Source organism: Carcharhinus amblyrhynchos, chromosome 9 (assembly GCF_965287045.1).
Source record: "Carcharhinus amblyrhynchos chromosome 9, sCarAmb.v2.hapA, whole genome shotgun sequence".
Taxonomy (NCBI): Eukaryota; Metazoa; Chordata; class Chondrichthyes; order Carcharhiniformes; family Carcharhinidae; genus Carcharhinus; species Carcharhinus amblyrhynchos.
This window is the reverse complement of record NC_137332.1, coordinates 58,667,617-58,687,295: the sequence shown is the minus strand read 5'-3', so window position 1 is coordinate 58,687,295 and position 19,679 is coordinate 58,667,617. Positions and strand designations below refer to the sequence as shown.

The window sequence follows — 19,679 nt, the reverse complement described above, 5'->3', positions numbered from 1 at the left end:
CAAGAACAGTCCTTCCAGTCCCTTAAAGCTTTCCAAACTCACCAAATCAGAGATTTGGCTGTGGCTAACAGTATTATTCTAAAAGAAGCTCCTTCGTATAAAAACAGCTCCACAATGAAAACATTAATAGAAACTGTTCTAAATGTACTGCAGGGACAAACAATGACACAGGACAAAAGATAGCAGAAAAAGGTCCTGTTAATAGGCAAATACATGCTGTAGGCCCAATTTATTTCCCAAGTTTTAAACAATGTCTGCTTCAGCAAAATGATCATTTTTTCCTAAATTTTTCATTTAACAGCCCCTACTGGCATTGCTGTTATCATTTGAGTGTGTTAATGTGAGGGCACTACTGCTTGGAGATGGAACGGGTTTCAATTTCATTTATCTAGTACCACTATCGAACAGATCAGGCACAGTACAGCCAATTCATCAAATGATAGGATCCCAACAGTGCAGAAGGAGGTCATTCAGCCCATTGAGCCTGCACCGACAATGTAACTCCACGTATTTACCCCACTAATCCCCCTGACACTAAGGGACAATTTAGCATGGCCAATCAGCTTAACCCATACATCTTTGGACTGTGGGAGGAAACTGGGGCACCCGGGAGAAACCCACAAAGACACATGCAAGCTCCAGCTGAGGCCGGAATTGGACCCGGGTCCCTGGCATTGTGAGGCAACAGTACTAACAACTGTGCCACTGTGGTGGTGCAGAGCAAAACTGCCTCTTCACCAAGATGTCAAGTTTCTAAGACATATACTGCATGGATAAGATAGAGTGCACGGCACCTATTACACCTAATTATCCAGCACTCCCAGGTTAAGAACTGTACAGGTTATTTGCAATGCTAAAACTGCCCCAACACCCTCCCATGAAGCACCCTCACCTCTACACAACCACATGTCGCGTGAGGTTGCTGCATCACAACAATTGGGTCAGCTGGAATTTGCTTTGTTATCTCAGAGAGGAATTTCCCAATTTATCCCAAATTTGATTTTAGGATTTTCTTCTGTTTTCTGTGGTCTGCACATATCTGAGGATCCTCCTGATATTTCCATTCTTCATGTTAGCCCACATGCACCTGCTGTTTGTTATAAATGTGCCTCAGATCTTCATCTGAATCTGTGATATAGAAGAACATTTTGTCACTTACCCAAGGACTATCCATTGTTATTGGGAGTTCTAATGGGGTCTCCTGGATGACTTTACGCACTATGGCCCTCACCTTCCTTCGATACTCAACACTCTCCGACAAGCTGGGCCAGTTGAAACTTCCTCCCATTCGATAGTTCTCCTGGTGAAATGGACACAACTTGTGACAAGCTGTGGGCTCATGAAGGATTAAGAAAGAAAAATTGTATGTTTGTAGCTTCTGCTTACAAGTTACCACAGCTACACATATAACTTTCTGGATGTTTCTAGAGGAGTCTTAAATGCTGTTGTAACTCATTTAATGAATGCAGTCACTGCTCTGTAACTGAAGCTATACAGATTACATAATCTGTGCTGAGTTATTTGGGACCAACAGAGGCAGTGGGGTTGCTGTTAGAATTGGTTTCACTAACCTTAAGCTAACCATGGTTGCTACTTCTGATTGCTGAAAAAGTGGATGTCAGAGTAGGACAAGATCAGGCAATGCTGTGCTGATCCATCCATCATGAAACAGATCGCACTGATTACCTTGAAACACTGGTGCTGAAGGTTCACCTCAGTAAGACACCAAATATGAACCATCTGTGCTGTCATTCATGATGTGGAGACGCCGGCATTGGACTGGGGTAAGCACAGTAAGAAGTCTCACAGTACCAGTTTAAAGTCCAACAGGTTTATTTGGTAGCACAAGCTTTCAGAGTGTTGCTCCTTTTTCAAGTGAGTGAGGAGTTGTGCTCACAAACAGGGCATACATTGACACAAACTCAATTTACAAGATAATGTTGGAATGTGAGTCTTTACAGGTAATCAAGTCTTTACAGGTATAGACAATGTGAGTGGAGAGAGGGCCAAGCACAGGTTAAAGAGGTGTGAATTGTCTCCAGCCAGGACAGTTAGTGAGATTTTGAAAGCCCAGGCAAGTCGTGGGGGTTACAGATAGTGTGACATGAACCCAAGATCCCGATTGAGGCCGTCCTCGTGCGTGCATAATTTGGCTATCAGTTTCTGCTCAGCGATTCTGCATTGTCTGTCACGAAGGCCGCCTTAGAGAACGCTTACCTGAAGGCTCTGGAGAAGATGTTGTAGCTTCTATACTCCGGGGAAGTACTGGACGACGAAGGGTACTCTGTCCACCGTGTCCTCTGTTTGTCTTCTGAGGAGGCCCTTTGTCGTCCAATACCTCCCCGGAGTGGAGAAGATATGACATCTTCTCCGGAGCCTTCAACATGTCATTCATGAAGTCGAACATCTCACCAGGGCTACCCCCACACCCCCTGTTCTTGCCTTCAAATAACCGCACAATTGCAAACAGACCATTATCCGCAGCAAATACCTAGTCTTCAGTAGAACAGTGACCACAACACCACACAACCCTGCCACAGCAACCTCTGCAAGACATACCAGATCATCGACACGGATGCCATCATCTCATGAGAGAACCCTATCCAACAGGTATACAGTACATACTTTTGCGACTTGGCCAACGTTGTCTACCTAATACGCTGCAGGAAAGGATGTCCCAATGCATGGTACATTGGGAGACCATGCAGACGCTACGACAATGGATGAATGAACACCATTCGACAATCACCAGACAGGAGTGTTCTCTTCCTGTTAGGGAACACTTCAGCTGTCACAGGCATTCAGCCTCTGATCTTTGGGTAAGTGTTCTCCAAGACAGTCTTCACGACACACGACAACACAGAATCACCGAGCAGAAGCTGATAGCCAAGTTCTGCACACATGAGGACAGCCTCAACTGGAGTCTTGAGTTCATGTCACACTATCTGTAATCCCCACAAGTTGCCTGGGCTTGCAAAATCTCATTAACTGTCCTGGCTGGAGACAATTCACACCTCTTTAACTTGTGCTTAACCCTTTCTCCACTCACGCTGTCTCCTACAGAACTTTTTATTAATGTTTTGTTTGCACTTCAGTCCCACGCTCCTGATCTATGGACACCTGGTACAGAGAGGGGCAGGTCAGGATGGTGACCTCCTTGTGAACCTGCCTTGGGCCTGGCGAAGCACGCCATTTACAGGTCCAGGCAGTGGGCGATCGAGGGAGCCATCCATCCTGACTGCCTGCCCCTCTATAGCACCTACTTTCATGGCCAAGTGTCCCTGGAGAGGGAGCATGCGGTGTCCGTGGGCACAGTTGATGCCTTCCATGCGCATTGAGCTCCGCAGGGGGTGGGGTGTATTATCGGCCCTAATAATCACATTTTAATTTAATGTTTTCAAGTTTCCTTTGCACTTTGATTTTGTTCGGGCTGTTCCCCCTCCTTTTGGGGAACTGCCCCTTTTACTTTGTCCTGATTTAACTTGAGTTTGTTTATTTGGTTTTGACCTTACAAGAGGCTGCTCACATTGTCTATACTGTAAAGACTTGATTACCTGTAAAGACTTGCATTCCAACCATTATCTTGTAAATTAAATTTGTGTCTATGTATGTCCTGTTTGTTCCTCACTCATTTGGAGGAGGAACGAAACTCTGAAAGCTCGCACTACCAAATAAACCTGTCGGACTTGAACTTGGTGTTGTGAGACTTCTTACTGTCATTCATAGGAAGAGGTGAGAGGGAAAATGATGTATCCTTCAGCTCTGTGCCCAAAGGCAGGCCCAACCCACAGCTCCATGATCTCCACACAGGCGAAGCAAGGGGGCACCTCCCTAATCCACCGAGCTGAACAGCAGTCAAACCCTGTGCTAGTGGCACCAATCTGATCCACAATGTCTGGCCCACCCGAGGAGTCCGGGTTGCTGTGACAACATCAACTTTTACATGCATGTTCTAGCTTGGAGTGCTGGGTAGTGATGGTAGAGGCTCTAATTTCATCACATGGCTGACCAGGAATTTCTTCTGCTTTTCCTCCCAGCCATTGTTGTGTATGGGAAGCATTTATAACTGATACTCAACTTGCTTGGCTGCGTTACAAATGCACCTTCCTTGTCCATCAAGTCTTGGGGTGGGACTTGAACCTGCAGCGTCTGGCTCAGAGGAAGGGATGCTACCCACTGTGCCACAAGGCCTCCTGAAAATTGCATAATGATTGCAAAAATAAAAGATTAAATTTTTGAAATAAATGGCAGAGATGTGTTGCTATGCAACAGTGCACTGGAGACGACTCAATATTCCCTGGAATGTTGGGACAACAACTCACTCTTCAACCTACTTTCTCTCACTGCCCACATGACGTCTCTTTCGAAAATGTAGCCCAGGCACTTCAGCACAGGGTGAGGGGGAGAAGGCAAATCAAGCATCATTGCTATGGTTACCATTTAACCAAGCAATTTAATACGCAAACCATAACTAGAACAAACTGGGCTCATAACACTGAGGTTAATTTGAGCTGAAATTTAGCCCAGCAACACATGCAGTCATTCTGGAATCTCAGGCACCTGGCTCACTATTGGCTCATGCCGTCTGCCAATCGATGCAGGTCCTCACAAATTTCTCAGCTTTCCCTCCTCTGCTGCTAAACGACACTGTTTAATGGAGTTACAATTATCACTGCTTTCACAATCCCTTAAGGACTGATGTACCTTGCAATGGTGGCACACTGAACTTTCAGCATGTAAAATAATTCAGTCAGTCTGCCTTCAATTTTGTTCATAAACTCTGGGTCAATATTTTTTAGACAAGTTAGAATGTTATATGGATTAGCTCCTTGATGACTGGTGGTCAAATCTGTAGGAGGTAATGACCTAGCAAAATGGGTCGTTTTGTTGATTTTTGTATCTTGTTTCCAAATCCATTTCTATAAAGGTGTGGACACAGGCAGAGGACTGGGGAGATGATCTGTCAGAGTGCCCTGCAGCATTGAATAGTCTGCATGTTGACTAGCCTGGCTTTAGGTACTTGGACCAGTTATTGTAAGGCTGTCTAAGACCATGAGACCATACTATTGAGCAAAGACAGTGCTTTCAGAACAAAATAGAAATCTAAAAGGGAGGACACTGAAGGAAAGAATAATGCAGCATAAGAAAACAAAGATAGCCCAAAGCTCCATACCTAGACTTGGTAACTCTACATGTTGGCACAGTGGTTAGCACTGCTGGCTCACAGTGCCAGGGACCTGGGTTTGATTCCCAGCTTGGCTCACTGTCTGTGTGTAGTTTGCACATTCTCCCTGTGTTTGTGTGTGTTTTCTCCGGGTGTTCCGGTTTCCTCCCACAATCTGAAAGACGTGCTGATTAGGTACATTGACCCAAACAGGCTCTGGAGTGTGGCGAGGAGGGGAATTTCACAGTAACTTCATTGCAGTGTTAATGTTAGTCTTACTTATGGCTAATAAATAAACTTTAAAAACATAACTCACTGAAGGATCAAATCCCACTCTATGTGCTTTAAATTAATTCAGAAGAAAATATTAACCTTCAGCAACTCCTTGTCTATACAAATGTACATACCGTGTCATCCCAAGACATCTCGTCCACACCCGTCTCAAACAGAGCTTCAAAACTAGTATTGACTTGCTCCTGTGGGAAGTAAAGTGACAGTAGTTTGTAAAACAGATCACTTTAAATTTCCAGATCAAGTTCCAATCTCTATTTTTACATTTACTGGCCTGAAGGTGCTAACTCTTTCCTGGGCTGCAGTTTTACAATAATGTCATTCTCTCTGTCAAGCTTGGAACGCCATAGAGTTATCACAACACAGAGGGCCATTCGGCCCATCAAGTATAGTTAACTATGGAAGGCATCGCATTGGATAAGGTCCCATCCCAAGATAGTATAACCACGTGCAATCATTTCAGTAACAGCCATTCAAATAGTGGTTAGGTGCAGGAATTCTGACTGGAATTTCCCATTCTCTCCAGGACACTGACAGTCATTCAACTGCTGCACAATGATGGGCACAATGATCAACACCAACCTTAACAGGGTTAATAGGGATATGTGTCTACTTATTACACTCAGTGCTGGGTATTCAAAATCAAAATCCTCGATTTCAAAATCCTGGAACTCTCTTCTGGACATCACTGCGGGTGCACCCGCACCACAGGAATTGCAGTGGTCCAAGAAGGCAGCTCACCACCACCTCCACAAGGGCAACAAGGGATGGCCAATGAATGCCAGGTGAACCAGCAATGCCAACATCCCAGTAATAAAAGAAATTCTCCCACAGGTCCATCCAGAACACTCTCATTTCAGGTTGAAACCACATTTGTTCCCACTTCACAGCACCCAGATCTATTGATCTCCCACACAAAATGAAGATGGAAATATCAGCAACCCCTTTTGTGGATCATATCAAGCAATATGTTTCACCGCTGCTCGCAACCAAGGTCCCAATCTCCCAATACCATTGGTGTTGCATTTGTGCATTATTCATGCACATTATTAAAAACTTCCATACAACTGGTAGATTTGGTTACTTTAGGGGAATATTATAACATATCTAAACGTGAGAGAAAAGGTTTTCTTTGGCTTGTTGTCCTGTAACATAGGATATTCAAAATTGTCCCATTTCTTTTACAGTTAAACGTCCCCTACCCTCCATATTCTGAAACCATCAGGCCCGATTCTCCCATTTTGAGGCTAAGTGCCCACACTGGCCGGAAGCGCTCTTGTTTTCCCGTTGGTACTGTCTTTCAGATGGGATTCACTCACATGAAAGATGCAGGTGAGGTCATTTCTAGCAACCCACCAGCCATTTACGGGCCTCATTCCCCTCTGCTATAATCTTTCATTGTTGGGGAAGGTGGAAGCTAGGTAGGCAGCCCAGCAGCTTTCACTGCTGGTGAGTCCCTCCTTTGGGGGCTCCTATGTCCTCCTGGGGCGCCCTTCCCCAGGATGATATTTCCTTCTATGTTCCTTCCCCCATGACCTCTCTAACCCAACTTCCTCCTCACCTATCCAACTTGCTGGGGTCTCCCAGCTGTCACTGCCCACAATCCCCAGACTTACTTGAAATCTGTTATCTGTCTTCAGCGGCCACTATTCTCCTCTGCCACTGCTGGGGCTATAGAGCTTTGGCCTAACAGATTGCATGGCAGCTTTCTAGAGCAGCTCTTCCTGTTTCTGGGGAGTGGAAATCCCACTCTGATCCAATTCAAACTGCTCCCAATACACTACCTCTATGTGGATCCGCAGAATAAAATTGCCTACAATTAATCTCAAACTATCATTAAATATTTAGATTCTTTTAGAAAGGCTATAGAAATGGTGCATGAGGGAAATGAAAATTATTACAAGATGTGGTAGGGCTGCTCTTTCCAGCATAATAATCAAACACATCATAGAATCCCTACAGCGCAGATGTCCATCAAGTCTGCACCAACTCTCCAAAACAGCGTCCCAGCCTGGTCCTTCCCTCTGTCCTAAACCCATAACCCCACACATTTACCATGGCTAATCCATCTAACCTGCACATCTTTGGACTATGGGAGGAAACCGGAGCACCCGGAGCAAACCCGAGCAGACTGCAAGAGCAGGACTGTAATCTGGAGCATACCAGTGGAATTATCCAAACATCACTAAATTACTTTGGTTAAATGCAGGAGAGAGAAGATCAGGTGGGAATGGATTTTGACTTCATACTGTTAATTTACAAATTAATCCCTTGTTATTATTGATACATCAGATCCAGCAATAGAACATTTTGCTGTCAGTGAAACTTGTGGTTCTCCATGTTAGAAGGGTGTGGATTCAAATCCACTTTGAGACTTGAGCACATAATCTAGATTGACATTACAGTGCAGTTATTACTGTCAGGGATGAGACCTTAAACCAGGATCCTATCTGCCCTCTCACCTGGATATGAAAGATCCCATGCACTATTTCGAACTTGGGGATCTCCCCAGTGCCCCCAACCATTATCATTAATTAACAGATTATCCAGTCATCATCACATTCCTGTTTGTGGGAGTTTGCTGCGTTCAACTTGACTGCTGTATTTCCTACATTACAGCTAAAACTGCACTTCACAAAATACTTCATTCGCTGTAAACATTTTGTATCATCCTGAAATTGTGAAAGGTGCTGAATTAAAATGCAAATCTTTCAAATTGTTTTCATTTTCTTACTTGTAGCTGGTTTCATAGCTCAGGGACTAAGGTTCAATTCCAACCTTGGGTGAGTGTCCGTGTGGGGTTTGCACACATGGGGTTCGCCCCATGTCTGCTTGGGTTTGCTCCGGGTGCTCCGGTTTCCTCCCATAGTCCAAAGATGTGCAGGTTAGATGGATTAGCCATGATAAATGTGTGGGGTTATGGGTTTAGGACAGAGGGAAGGACCAGGCTGGGATGCTGTTTTGGAGAGTTGGTGCAGACTTGATGGACATCTGCGCTGTAGGGATTCTATGATGTGTTTGATTATTATGCTGGAAAGAGCAGCCCTACCACATCTTGTAATAATTTTCATTTCCCTCATGCACCATTTCTATAGCCTTTCTAAAAGAGTCTAAATATTTAATGATAGTTTGAGATTAATTGTAGGCAATTTTATTCTGCGGATCCACATAGAGGTAATGTATTGGGAGCAGTTTGAATTGGATCAGAGTGGGATTTCCACTCCCCAGAAACAGGAAGAGCTGCTCTAGAAAGCTGCCATGCAATCTGTTAGGCCAAAGCTCTATAGCCCCAGCAGTGCTAGAGGAGAGTATGAAGACGGATAACAGATTTCAAGTAAGTCTGGGGATTTTGGGCAGTGACTGGTTTTCACCAGTTCAGGTATAGCCCATGTTAAATACAACTTAAAGCACTCTTGAAGCTGCCCAATTCAACACTACAAAGTTAGGTCCAATACGCTTTGATCAACCAGATTCCTCAACTGCATATTCAATGACTCTTATTAGAAAATGGACATCAGTTAAGAACAGGACCTGACTTGACTCTTCCTCCATGAGTGCAGACCATATGAACTCTCACTGTCCAGGAAGAATGATCACTTGGATGAGATTGAGGAGAGACAGTGCCTAGACAATTATATCCTATCACCTTCAGAAAAACCAGGGCAGCAAAATAAGAAGAGACAATACTGTGCACTCAGCAATAACATCACTATACATCATCATTAAATACTCCTAATATTCTCATATCTTATTAATCATTGTCTATCATTTACATTAAACATACATGGTTGTTTCAGAAAAAGACACTATTCATTTTTTGACTTCCTGCTTTAATATTTCGCTGCTCAAGGTAAATATTGTATAATCAAGTGTTTACTCTGAGTTAATTGACTGGTTCCTGTAAGAAGTCTCACAACACCAGATTAAAGTCCAACAGATTTATTTGGAATCACAAGCTTTCGGAGCACTGCTCCTTCATCAGGTAAGATAGGTTCACAAACATGGCATATAGAGGCAAAGACATAATTGCAAGATAATTACAGATTGAAGTGTGAAAAACAGTTGGAATTTGAGTCTTTACAGGTAATCAGTTACAAATAGTGTGCATGGAGAGAGGGATACTCACAGGTTAAAGAGATGTGAATTGTCTCAAGCCAGGGCAGTTCGGAGGATTTTGCAAACCTACGCAGTATGGTGGGGTTACAAGTAAACAGACCATTATTCACAGCAAACTACCCAGCCTTCAGGAGAACGGCGACCACAACACCACACACCCCTTCCACGACAACCTCTGCAAGATGTGACAGATCATCAACAGGGATACCACCATCATACGTGAGAATACCACCCACCAGATACACGGTGCATACTCATGTGACTCAGCCAATGTTCTCTACCTCACACACTGTAGGAAAGGATGTCCTGAGGCGTGGATCATCGGTAAGACCATGCGGATGCTACGACAATGGAAGAACGGACTTCGCGCAACAATCGCCAGGCAGGAGTGTTCCCTTCCAGTACAGAACACTTCAATAGTCAAGGACATTTAGCCTCCGATCTTTGAGTAAACATTCTCCAAGGCAGCCTTCAAGAAACACAATAATGCAGAATTGCTGAGCAGAAATTGATATCCAGGCTCCGCACGCATGAGGATGGCCTCAACTGGGATCTTGGGTTCATGTCACACTACCTGTAACCCCCACCATTTGGCCTGGGCTTGCAAAATCCTACTAATTGTCCTGGCTTGAGACAATTCACACCTCTTTAACTTGTGATTATCACTCTCTCCACTCGCATTGTTTGTATCTGTAAAAACTTGATTATCTGTAAAGACTCACATTCCAACCATTCTTCACATTTCAATCTGTAATTATCTTGCAATTGTGTCTTTGCCTATACATGCTGCGTTTGTGAACCTATCTCCACTCGCCTGATGAAGTAGCAGGACTCCGAAAGCTTGTGATTCCAAATAAACCTGTTGGATTTCAACCTGGTGTTGTGAGACTTCTTACTGCGTTTACCCCAGTCCAATGCAGGCAGCTCCACATCATGGCTAACAAAAGCAGCTTCTTGCTGTTTTACCTTTATGAGACCAGCGAGCAGGAGCTTGTTGATGTAAACCACTGGAGGGTGGCAGTAGTAGAATATAAGGGGCAACCGCAGTCGGTCTGGGCACAAGTAGAAGCTGGACTCATCTAGTGGATTAAACAAAGCAAAGAGATAAATATTGATTTGCTGATACTCATTTGTACTTACATTGAAAAGCAAATATTTCAATTCCCCAAAAAATACCATTTGATCCTCAATAACAGGTGAGTTAGGATCGAGTGAGATGTAAAAATAAATGTAGCTTACCTTTAGCTCAGCCAATGTGGGGCAGCATGGTGGCATGGTGGTTAGCACTGCTGCCTCACAGCACCAGGGACCTGGGTTCAATTCCCAGCTTGGGTCACTGCCTGTGTGAAAGGTATACATTCTCCCTATGTATGCGTGGGTTTGCTTGTGTTTTCTTCAAGTTAGGTGAATTGGCCATGCTAAATTCTCCCTCAATGTACCCAAATAGGTGATATAGTTTGGTGACTAGGGGATTTTCATAGTAACGTCATTACAGTGTTAATGAAAGCCTACTTGTGACTAACAAATAAACTTTAAAACTTTGTAGTTAGATGTCACCCATGATCAAATGAGTCTGGATCCTGTTGTGATGTGATGTACATGTATTTTAAAGGAGGTGTATCTTAGACTGCTCTCAATCATTACCTCCCTTTATAAAGGTTGTGAAGTGTAACAGGATGATTTTTGTGCGCAGACATAGCATCAGCCTTGCAAGGCAGATGTGCCTACATAGTCTCCCAGTTTATAATGTTTGTATCAAGGCTTATCTTTCAGTAAAGAACCCAAGTTATTGTTTTACCAATCTTTGTCATATAATTAGTACGTTTGTCATAAATAGGAAAATACAAGCTGGTGGCAGTGTGATTTTTAAAGATTTGACTGATAAGTATCTCAGCCTGAGCCATTTCACATGCAGCAGGAGGACTGGTGGAAGTGAAACAACTCACTGTTACTCACTATGCGTAAGTAATTCTGCAGCACAGTATACCCTCATCCTCAGACATCACATCTTGCTGCAGATAGGTTGCCCAAACTCTGGAGAACTTGAGTGGTTTAAACCTTTCTGCTGTACAGTTTGTGCAGGAACGTAAATTAAGCAGACAATTCTGAGGGTCTGGCTTGAAGCAGAACTCCACAGAGAGGAGAATTCCTTCCTACTTCAGGCCATCTCTTCAGGAGGTCAAGTGACTGATTGAACACTGGAGACTGGACTAGGGAAGAAGAGTCCATCCACTCACAGCTCCTAATAACTCCTAACATCTTGTCAAAAGCTGTAAAACCTCTTTGTTTGCTGTTTAATTTTACATACAAACTAAGAGTACCAGTAGGCCACTTGGCCCCTCGAGCCTGCCCCTCCATTCAATAAGACCATGCCTGATTGTGGAGTGGCATAGTGGCTCGGTGGTTAGCACTGCTGCCTCACAATTCATGGCTTGGGTCACTCTCTCTGTGGAGTCTTCACATCCTCCCCATGTCTGCGTGGGTTTCCTCCTACAGTTCAAAGATGTGCAGCTTAGGTGGATTGGTCATGCAAAATTGACCATTAGTGATGGGAGGACTGTCGATGCAGATTCAATGGGCCAAAGGGCCTCCTTCTGCATTGTAGGGGTTCTATGATCCAATTGCAACCTCAACTCCACATTCCCACCTCCACCAATAACCTTTCAGCTCTTTGCTCATAAAGAATCTATCCAGTTCTACCTTAAAAATATTCAAAGACTCTGCTTCCATTTGTTTTGAGGAAGGGAGTTCCAAAGACTCACAATCCTTCGAGATAAAAAGATTTTCCTAATTTCTGTCTTAAATGGGTGACTCCTTCCATTTATATAGTGAACCTTTGTTCTAGATTCTCCCGAAAGGAGAATTTCAACTTCCACCCTGTCAAGGCCCCTCAGGATTTTACATGTTTCAGTCAAGTTACTTTTTACTCTTCTAAAGTCCAGTGGATACAAGTCTAGCCTGTGCAATCTTTTCTCATAAGACATTCCAGGTGTTAGTCTAGTAAACCCCCTGAACTGCTTCCACTGCATTTGCACCCTTCCTTCAATATGGAGACCAATACTGTACACAATACTTCAGATGTGGGTCAGAACTCACCCACACGGATTCTCCAGGCCCACTCCAGTGAATGGAGTGTTTGCCGAGGACCAAATTCTCCATTCTCGCTGACAGGGGTGGCAGGGCGATTGAGATCGGTGAATCCTATCTGTGGTCTTACAAATGCCCTGCACAACCAAAGCATAACCTCCCCATTTTAAATTCATTCCCCTCACAATAAACAATAACATTCTATTTCCTAATTACTTGCTGTACATGCATACTAGCCTTTTAATGGTTCATACACTAGGACACCCAGATTCCTCTGCATCTCAGGGCTCTGCAATCTCTCACCATTTAGATAATATGCTTAGTTTTTATATAGAACATAGAACATAGAACATTACAGCGCAGAACAGGCCCTTCGGCCCACGATGTTGCGCCGACCAGCTTTTTAAAAAAAAGACAACACTAACCCACTAATCTAAACCAATCCCATTTCGTCCATAAACCTATCCACAGATCTCTTAAACGCCCCCAAACTAGGCGCATTTACAACTGCAGCTGGCAGGGCATTCCAGTCCCTCACCACCCTCTGGGTAAAGAACCTACCCCTGACATCAGTCCTATAACTACCCCCCCTTAATTTAAAGCCGTGCCCCCTCGTGCTAGCTTTCTCCATCCTAGGAAAAAGGCTATCACTACCCACCCTGTCTAAACCTCTAATCATCTTATATGTTTCAATAAGGTCCCCTCTTAGCCGCCTTCTTTCCAGCTAAAACAACCCCAAATCTCTCAGTCTCTCCTCATAGGATCTCCCCTCCATACCAGGCAACATCCTGGTAAACCTCCTCTGCACCCTCTCCAAAGCCTCTACACCCTTCCTGTTGGATCACATATGGTCCCCAGCAACGTAGACCAGATGCGATGGCTTCGCCGGCAAGACTAGAGACCTTTGAAGCCTCCTAGTGGGTGGGGCAGGGCTGGGCAGCGACCCTTTGGTACTGCCAGCCTGGCACCTTGGCAGGGCCTGGCAGTACCAATGCCAGCCTGGCACTAAGACCCCAGCACCATCCAGATAGGATCACATCATCAAAGAAGCCATGTGGGGCCAGCAGGAACAGGAGCATTCCTTTGGGCTTGAATTTTTCCTACCACCATTCCCTAACTATTGATGGTTCACAAAACCATCTTCCCTCATCACTGCAATTACCTTGGTTCTGGTGGGTGGCATTGGGGCTGCTGGACTTTTCATCATGTCCTACAGGTGATTCTTTAATAGCTAGGAATCACATACTGAGTTGCAATGGTCTACAGCACAGAAGTAGGCATTCAGTCCAACTGATCTATGCTACCGTTTATTCCTGCCAAACTTCTTCATCCAACCCTATCAGCATAACCATCAACATCTTTGTACTTCACCTCCCCCTTAAATGCATCGATGCTATTTTCCTCAAGCATTCTGCAGCTGTTCATTATTTACATTAATGACCTGAAGGAAGGAACAGAATGTAAGGTTTCCAAATTGCCAATGATCCGAAAATAGGTGGAAGGGCATGTTGTGCTGAGGATATTGTGATTCTGCAACGGGATATAAATAGAATGGGTGACTGAGTGAAAACCTGGCAAATGGAGTTTAATGTGGAAAAGTGTGAGGTCTCAAAAGGTAGATTATTATCTAAATGGAGAGAGAGACTGCAGGTGAGTGAAATGCAGAAGGACCTAGGTGTTCTAATTCATGGATCACAAAAAGCTACCAGGCAAGTCCAACAAGTAGTTAAGAAGACATTTTCGGCTTTATTGCAAAGGGGTTGGACTTTACAAATGGGGATGTTTTGTTGCAATTGTACCGGATGCTGGTGAGGCCTCACCTGAAATACTGTGCACAGTTCTGATCTCCTTACCTTATAAAGTATAAAGTAACATTGGATGTAGTCCAAAGGAGATTCACCAGGCTAATTCCTGGTAAGAGACAATTGTCCGATCAAGAGAGTCTACATAGTCTTGGTCTGTATTCCTCGGTGTTTGGAAGAGTGAGGGGTGACCTTATTCAGACATATAAGATCCTGAGGGGTGTTGACAGGGTAGATGTGAAATGTTTTCACTAGTGGGAGAGTCTCAAACAAGGAGACATAGTTACAAGATAAAAGGCTGGTCAATTAAAACTGAGGTGCGTGGAAATTTCTTCTCCCAGAGGGTGGTGAATCTTTAGAATTTTCTGTCCCAAAGAGTGATGGAGGTTGGATCATGAGAAGTATTTAATGCGGAGATAGGTAAACATTTAATAGATTGAGGAATAGGGGCCTATGGGGAAATGGCACAGGAAAGGAGTTGAGACCAGCATAGATTAGCCATGATTGTGTTGAATGGCGGACAGGCTTGAGGGGATTGAACATAAGAACATAAGAACATAACATAAGAACATAAGAAATAGGAGCAGGAGTAGGCCATCTAGCCCTTCCAGCCTGCCCCGCCATTCAATAAGATCATGGCTGATCTGTCGTGGCTCAGTTCCACATTCCCACCCTCTCCCCATAACCCTTAATCCCCTTGCCTATCAAAAACCTATCGACCTGCGTCTTAAAAATATTTAGCGAGGCAGCCTCCACCACTTCAACGGGCAGAGAATTCCAGAGATTCACCACCCTTTGAGTGAAGAAGTTCCTCCTCAACTCCGTTCTAAACCGCTCCCCCTTTATCTTGAGGCTGTGCCCCCTAGTCCTACTGTCCTTTCTGAGCGGGAAGAGTCTCTCCACCTCTATCCTATCCATCCCTTTCATCATCCTATACGTCTCAATGAGATCTCCCCTCATTCTTCTAAACTCTAACGAGTACAAGCCTAGTTTATTCAGCCTATTGGGGCCTATTCCTGATTCTATTTGTTGTGCTATTGTAATAGTGATTGCCACATTTTGACCACTCTGGTTGACTCTCCTGAATTTCCTGTTGAAGTTATCAGAAACTATCTTACGTTCATAGATTCATTATCGATTATCCAAGTTACAGATTTATAATTATAGATTTACAGTTATCAATCTACAAGTAACTGTTTAATAGTTATAAATTTAGTGACCATCTGATTAGCTGTATTCTCTCGGACATTTTCACGCCTGGGAGTTAAAATTGTGGACAAAAGTGCCACCATGGGATAACCTGAGAAACCAGGGTCACCAGGATATTCAGCTGCCCTCCACAGAGTTACTGTCAGCGTGGAGTTTACAAGTTCTCCCCATGTCACCGTGGATTTCCTTCAAGTTTTCGGGTTTCCTCTCACTGTCCAAAGAGGTTAGGTTAGTGGGATTGGCCATGATAAATTGCCCCTTCGTGTCCCAAAGATGTGTAGGCTAGGTGGATTGGCCATTGTAAACGCACGGGGTTATAGAGATAGAGAGGAAGTTGGTGGGCCTGGTTCGGGTGTTCTTATGGAGAGTCAGTGCAGACTTGATGAGCCTTCTGTACGAGAGGGACTCCATAATTCTACTTTGCAGACATGCACTGCCTACGCTAACCCATAAAAACTGTCAGTGGGCAACTCATGTAACAGTCCCCTTGCAGCATCAAGAAAAATGGAAGGAAGTGATCACAAACTGCTTGAATTCTAGCTTTCTTTCCAATCAGTAATAATCGAGTGAGTATTAAGTAGAGGAATGAGTTACAGGAGAACTCACCACTGAAAGCCTCAGCCTTACCTTTGAGTGCACTGAAAATGGTTTCATCCAAATCATAGGTGTTGTCAAAGTATTCCAAAATCTCTCTGAAAATAGGAATAAAATACACAACATCAACAACCTGAAGGATTCTTCCAACCTTCAATGCAGTAAAACTAAATTGGTGGCAGCGAATTGAAAATGCAGTTGAAAAATATTTAACTTAATCTTCTAATTTGTAGAAAGAATTAAACAAACCCAGCAATCTCAGGAAAGCAGGACAGCAGAATCCCTACCCCGTTCACATGAAGCATGAGTCTTACATTCTTAGCACAATACACAGTCTCTCCCACATAGTAAGATGGGAACATAAAGCACTGTAGATATATACACACTTACTGCTTTGTGCAATTGGAGAGGTTACAGGGTTTAAGGGAGGTCAAACACAACTTTCCAGTAAGAACAGATTTCATCTTTTTAGATCACCTCTTAACAGAGCTGTCGTGCAACAGGGAGCTATCTGGGTGAGTTTTTATATTGACTGTGGTGGGGGAGGGTCTGCAGGCTTGGTGTCCAGTTATCACTGACTAATGGGCTGTATCCTAGAGCAGTGTGTAAATCATTGGAGAACATTGAACGCAGGATTGGACAATCTCATGTGTGCCTCTGTTGCATCTTTGACTACAGGATTCTCGTTAACCCTCCAGTGTCCATCTAAGCAGTGAGGCTGCATCCAGGGAAGGGGCGGGAGGGAGTTGATTCAAGCTCCACCGCACCATTTCTGTTTTTTCAGCTAAAAGACACAGTTGCAGGGCTGAGGCGAGGGGGAGGAAGCAGGAGTTGGAGGCTGAGGTTGAGTTTCACTAATAGTAGAGGTGTTTTTCATCAAGTAGGCTTCACTAAGAAATCTAGGGAAAGAGCTAAAATCACAGAAACAAAGTTGTAATGAGTTGAGTCAAACACGATTTTACTGAGTTACATTCAAAAAGGTTGTTAAACAGGGAGAACATGTTGAGATAAGACAAATAGTTACTGTTAGTGCGATTGAAATGAGAAATGTACCTCAGAGGGTATTAGGCCAAAATTCACTGGTACCTTCCAAAAGAGAATTGGATCTATATTTGAAAAGAACATTGCTGGGGTATGTAGAAAGTAAAAAGTCTGACAACACCAGGTTTTAGTCCAACCGATTTATTTGATAGTAAACGCACAAGCTTTTGAGGTTTCCCTCTTCGTCAGGTGAATGGAGAGTTCTGGCCTCAGACAGAGCATATAAAGCACAGACAGTTTCGAGATTACTGATTAGAATGCGAATCTTTACACCTAACCTGCTGTTCAAGACCTGAAGTGGCTGACAATGTGTGTGGAAGGAGCACTGATCACAGGTTAAAGAGATGTGTATTGTCTCCAGACAGTACAGTAAGTGAGGTTTTGCAAACCCAGGCAAGTCACGGGGGTTACAGATAGTGCGACATGATCCCTGTTGAGACCGTCCTCATGTGTGTGGAACTTGGCTATCAGTCTCTGCTCAGCGACTCTGCGCTGTCGTGTGTCGTGAAGGCCGCCTTGGAGAACGCTTACCCGAAGATCAGAGGCTGAATGCCCGTGTCACACTATCTGTAACCCCCGTGACTTGCCTGGGTTTGCAAAACCTCACTCACTGTGCTGTCTGGAGACAATACACATCTCTTTAACCTGTGATCAGTGCTCCTTCCACTCACATTGTCGGCCACTTTAGGACTTGAACAGCAGGTTAGGTGTAAAGATTCGCATTCTAATCAGTAATCTCTAAACTGTCTGTGCTTTATATGCTCTGTCCGAGGCCAGAACTCTCCATTCACCTGACGAAGAGGGAAACCTCGAAAGCTTGTGCGTTTACTATCAAATAAATCGGTTGGACTAAAAAGAACAGGAGAGTGAGAACAAACCAGATAGCTCTTTCACAGAGCTAGCACAGGCACAAGGGTCAAATGGCCTTACTCTGTGCCAGATGGCACTAGATTTTCAAATGGTGGTGAGGGCGGGATGAGGAGTGGGTGCAATTTAAAAATCGTGGTTCCAGGGGGTGTCTCTGGATCCCTATGCCTCCGTGACCATCGTCAGTTTTTGGTGCGGGATAGGGAATGTGGACCCTGCTCACCTCCATTTAAATTCATTAAAGTTTACAGGCTGGGGAGGTTGGGACTATAATTTTCAAAGGGGAATTTAGTGAATGTAAGCAGTATGGTACACACTAGTGCACAGCTGTTGGGCTTGATGTAGGGTGACGGAAACTGTTTTCTGAGATGTTGAATCTCACCAGGCCTTTGGGCGCCCTGTGCCAGCTTGTGTATAAGCACCTCATAAGCACTGAATTGTCCCTAAATTGGACCTCCCTGATCCTCGCACATTAGGCGTAGACTAAAATCATGAATAGGTCACTGAGACAGTGGGACGGCGGCGCGGGCTCGTTGGGCCAAAGGGCCTGTTTCCCGTGCTGTGTTGTTCTTTGTTCTTTGTTCTTTGTTTTGTCTGGTTACCCTCCGTTTCACAGTTTATTAATGTTGGTCCTTTGGGGAGCTGCGGGCTCTCTATGGCAAGGCAGCAGTAGGCCCCAACATGGTTGCCATTTACCTTTGCCATTGGTGCTAAGCAGGCAGCTCCTGCCTCCTGAAGATACCTGGTGCTACTAATTGGGCACAAAGCTCGCTTCTGCCCATTAGTAAACTTACCTTTAAGATAGCATTGCAGGAGCGACACAGTTGAAATATGGAGTCTAGATCCAGAATTCATCAGAATATTGATTTCCTGATCCTGCTTTGAACACCTGACCCATGGTGTCACAAATCACAAGATTTGTTTTACAAGTACAACATTTTTATTCATTCACGGGCTGTGAGCATTTATTATCCATCTCTGTTTGTCCTTGAGAAGATGGTGGTGAGCTGCCTTCTTGAACCACTGCAGTCCATGTGATGTAGGTACACCCACAGTGCTGTTAGGAAGAGAGTTTCAGCTGTTTGATGTGGTAACAGTGAAGGAACAGTGACCTATTTCCAAGTCAAGATGGGGAGTGGCTTAACTTGAAAATGATGATTTTCGCAAGTCTGCTGTTCTCGCCCTTCTAGATGATGAATGTCGAAGATTTGGAAGGTGATGTCAGAAAAGCCTTGATGGTTTTCTGCACTGCATGGTACACACAGCTGGCACAATGTGCCGGTGGTGGAGGGAGTGAATCTTTGAGGTGATTTATGAGTTAATGAAATAAGAACATAACATAAGAACATAAGAACATAAGAAATAGGAGCAGGAGTAGGCCATCTAGCCCTTCGAGCCTGCCCCGCCATTCAATAAGATCATGGCTGATCTGTCGTGGCTCAGTTCCACTTTCCTGCCCTCTCCCCATAACCCTTAATCCCCTCTCTTATCAAAAACCCATCAACCCG

At 44.2% G+C, this 19,679-nt stretch overlaps 1 protein-coding gene across 1 annotated transcript in view; it reads right to left on the bottom strand.

Annotated features, from left to right (window-relative positions):
- LOC145348567 (uncharacterized) overlaps positions 1-19,679 on the bottom strand; it is a 76,122-nt gene that overhangs the window by 47,912 nt on the left and 8,531 nt on the right. The window contains exons 2-6 of the mRNA XM_080196757.1: positions 16,297-16,361; positions 13,821-13,889; positions 10,538-10,650; positions 5,572-5,640; positions 1,160-1,300 (exon numbers count right to left, since the gene is read on the bottom strand). Coding sequence (XP_080052883.1) covers positions 1,160-1,300; positions 5,572-5,640; positions 10,538-10,650; positions 13,821-13,889; positions 16,297-16,361 — 457 coding nt within the window. The remainder of the gene's footprint in view (positions 1-1,159; positions 1,301-5,571; positions 5,641-10,537; positions 10,651-13,820; positions 13,890-16,296; positions 16,362-19,679) is intronic.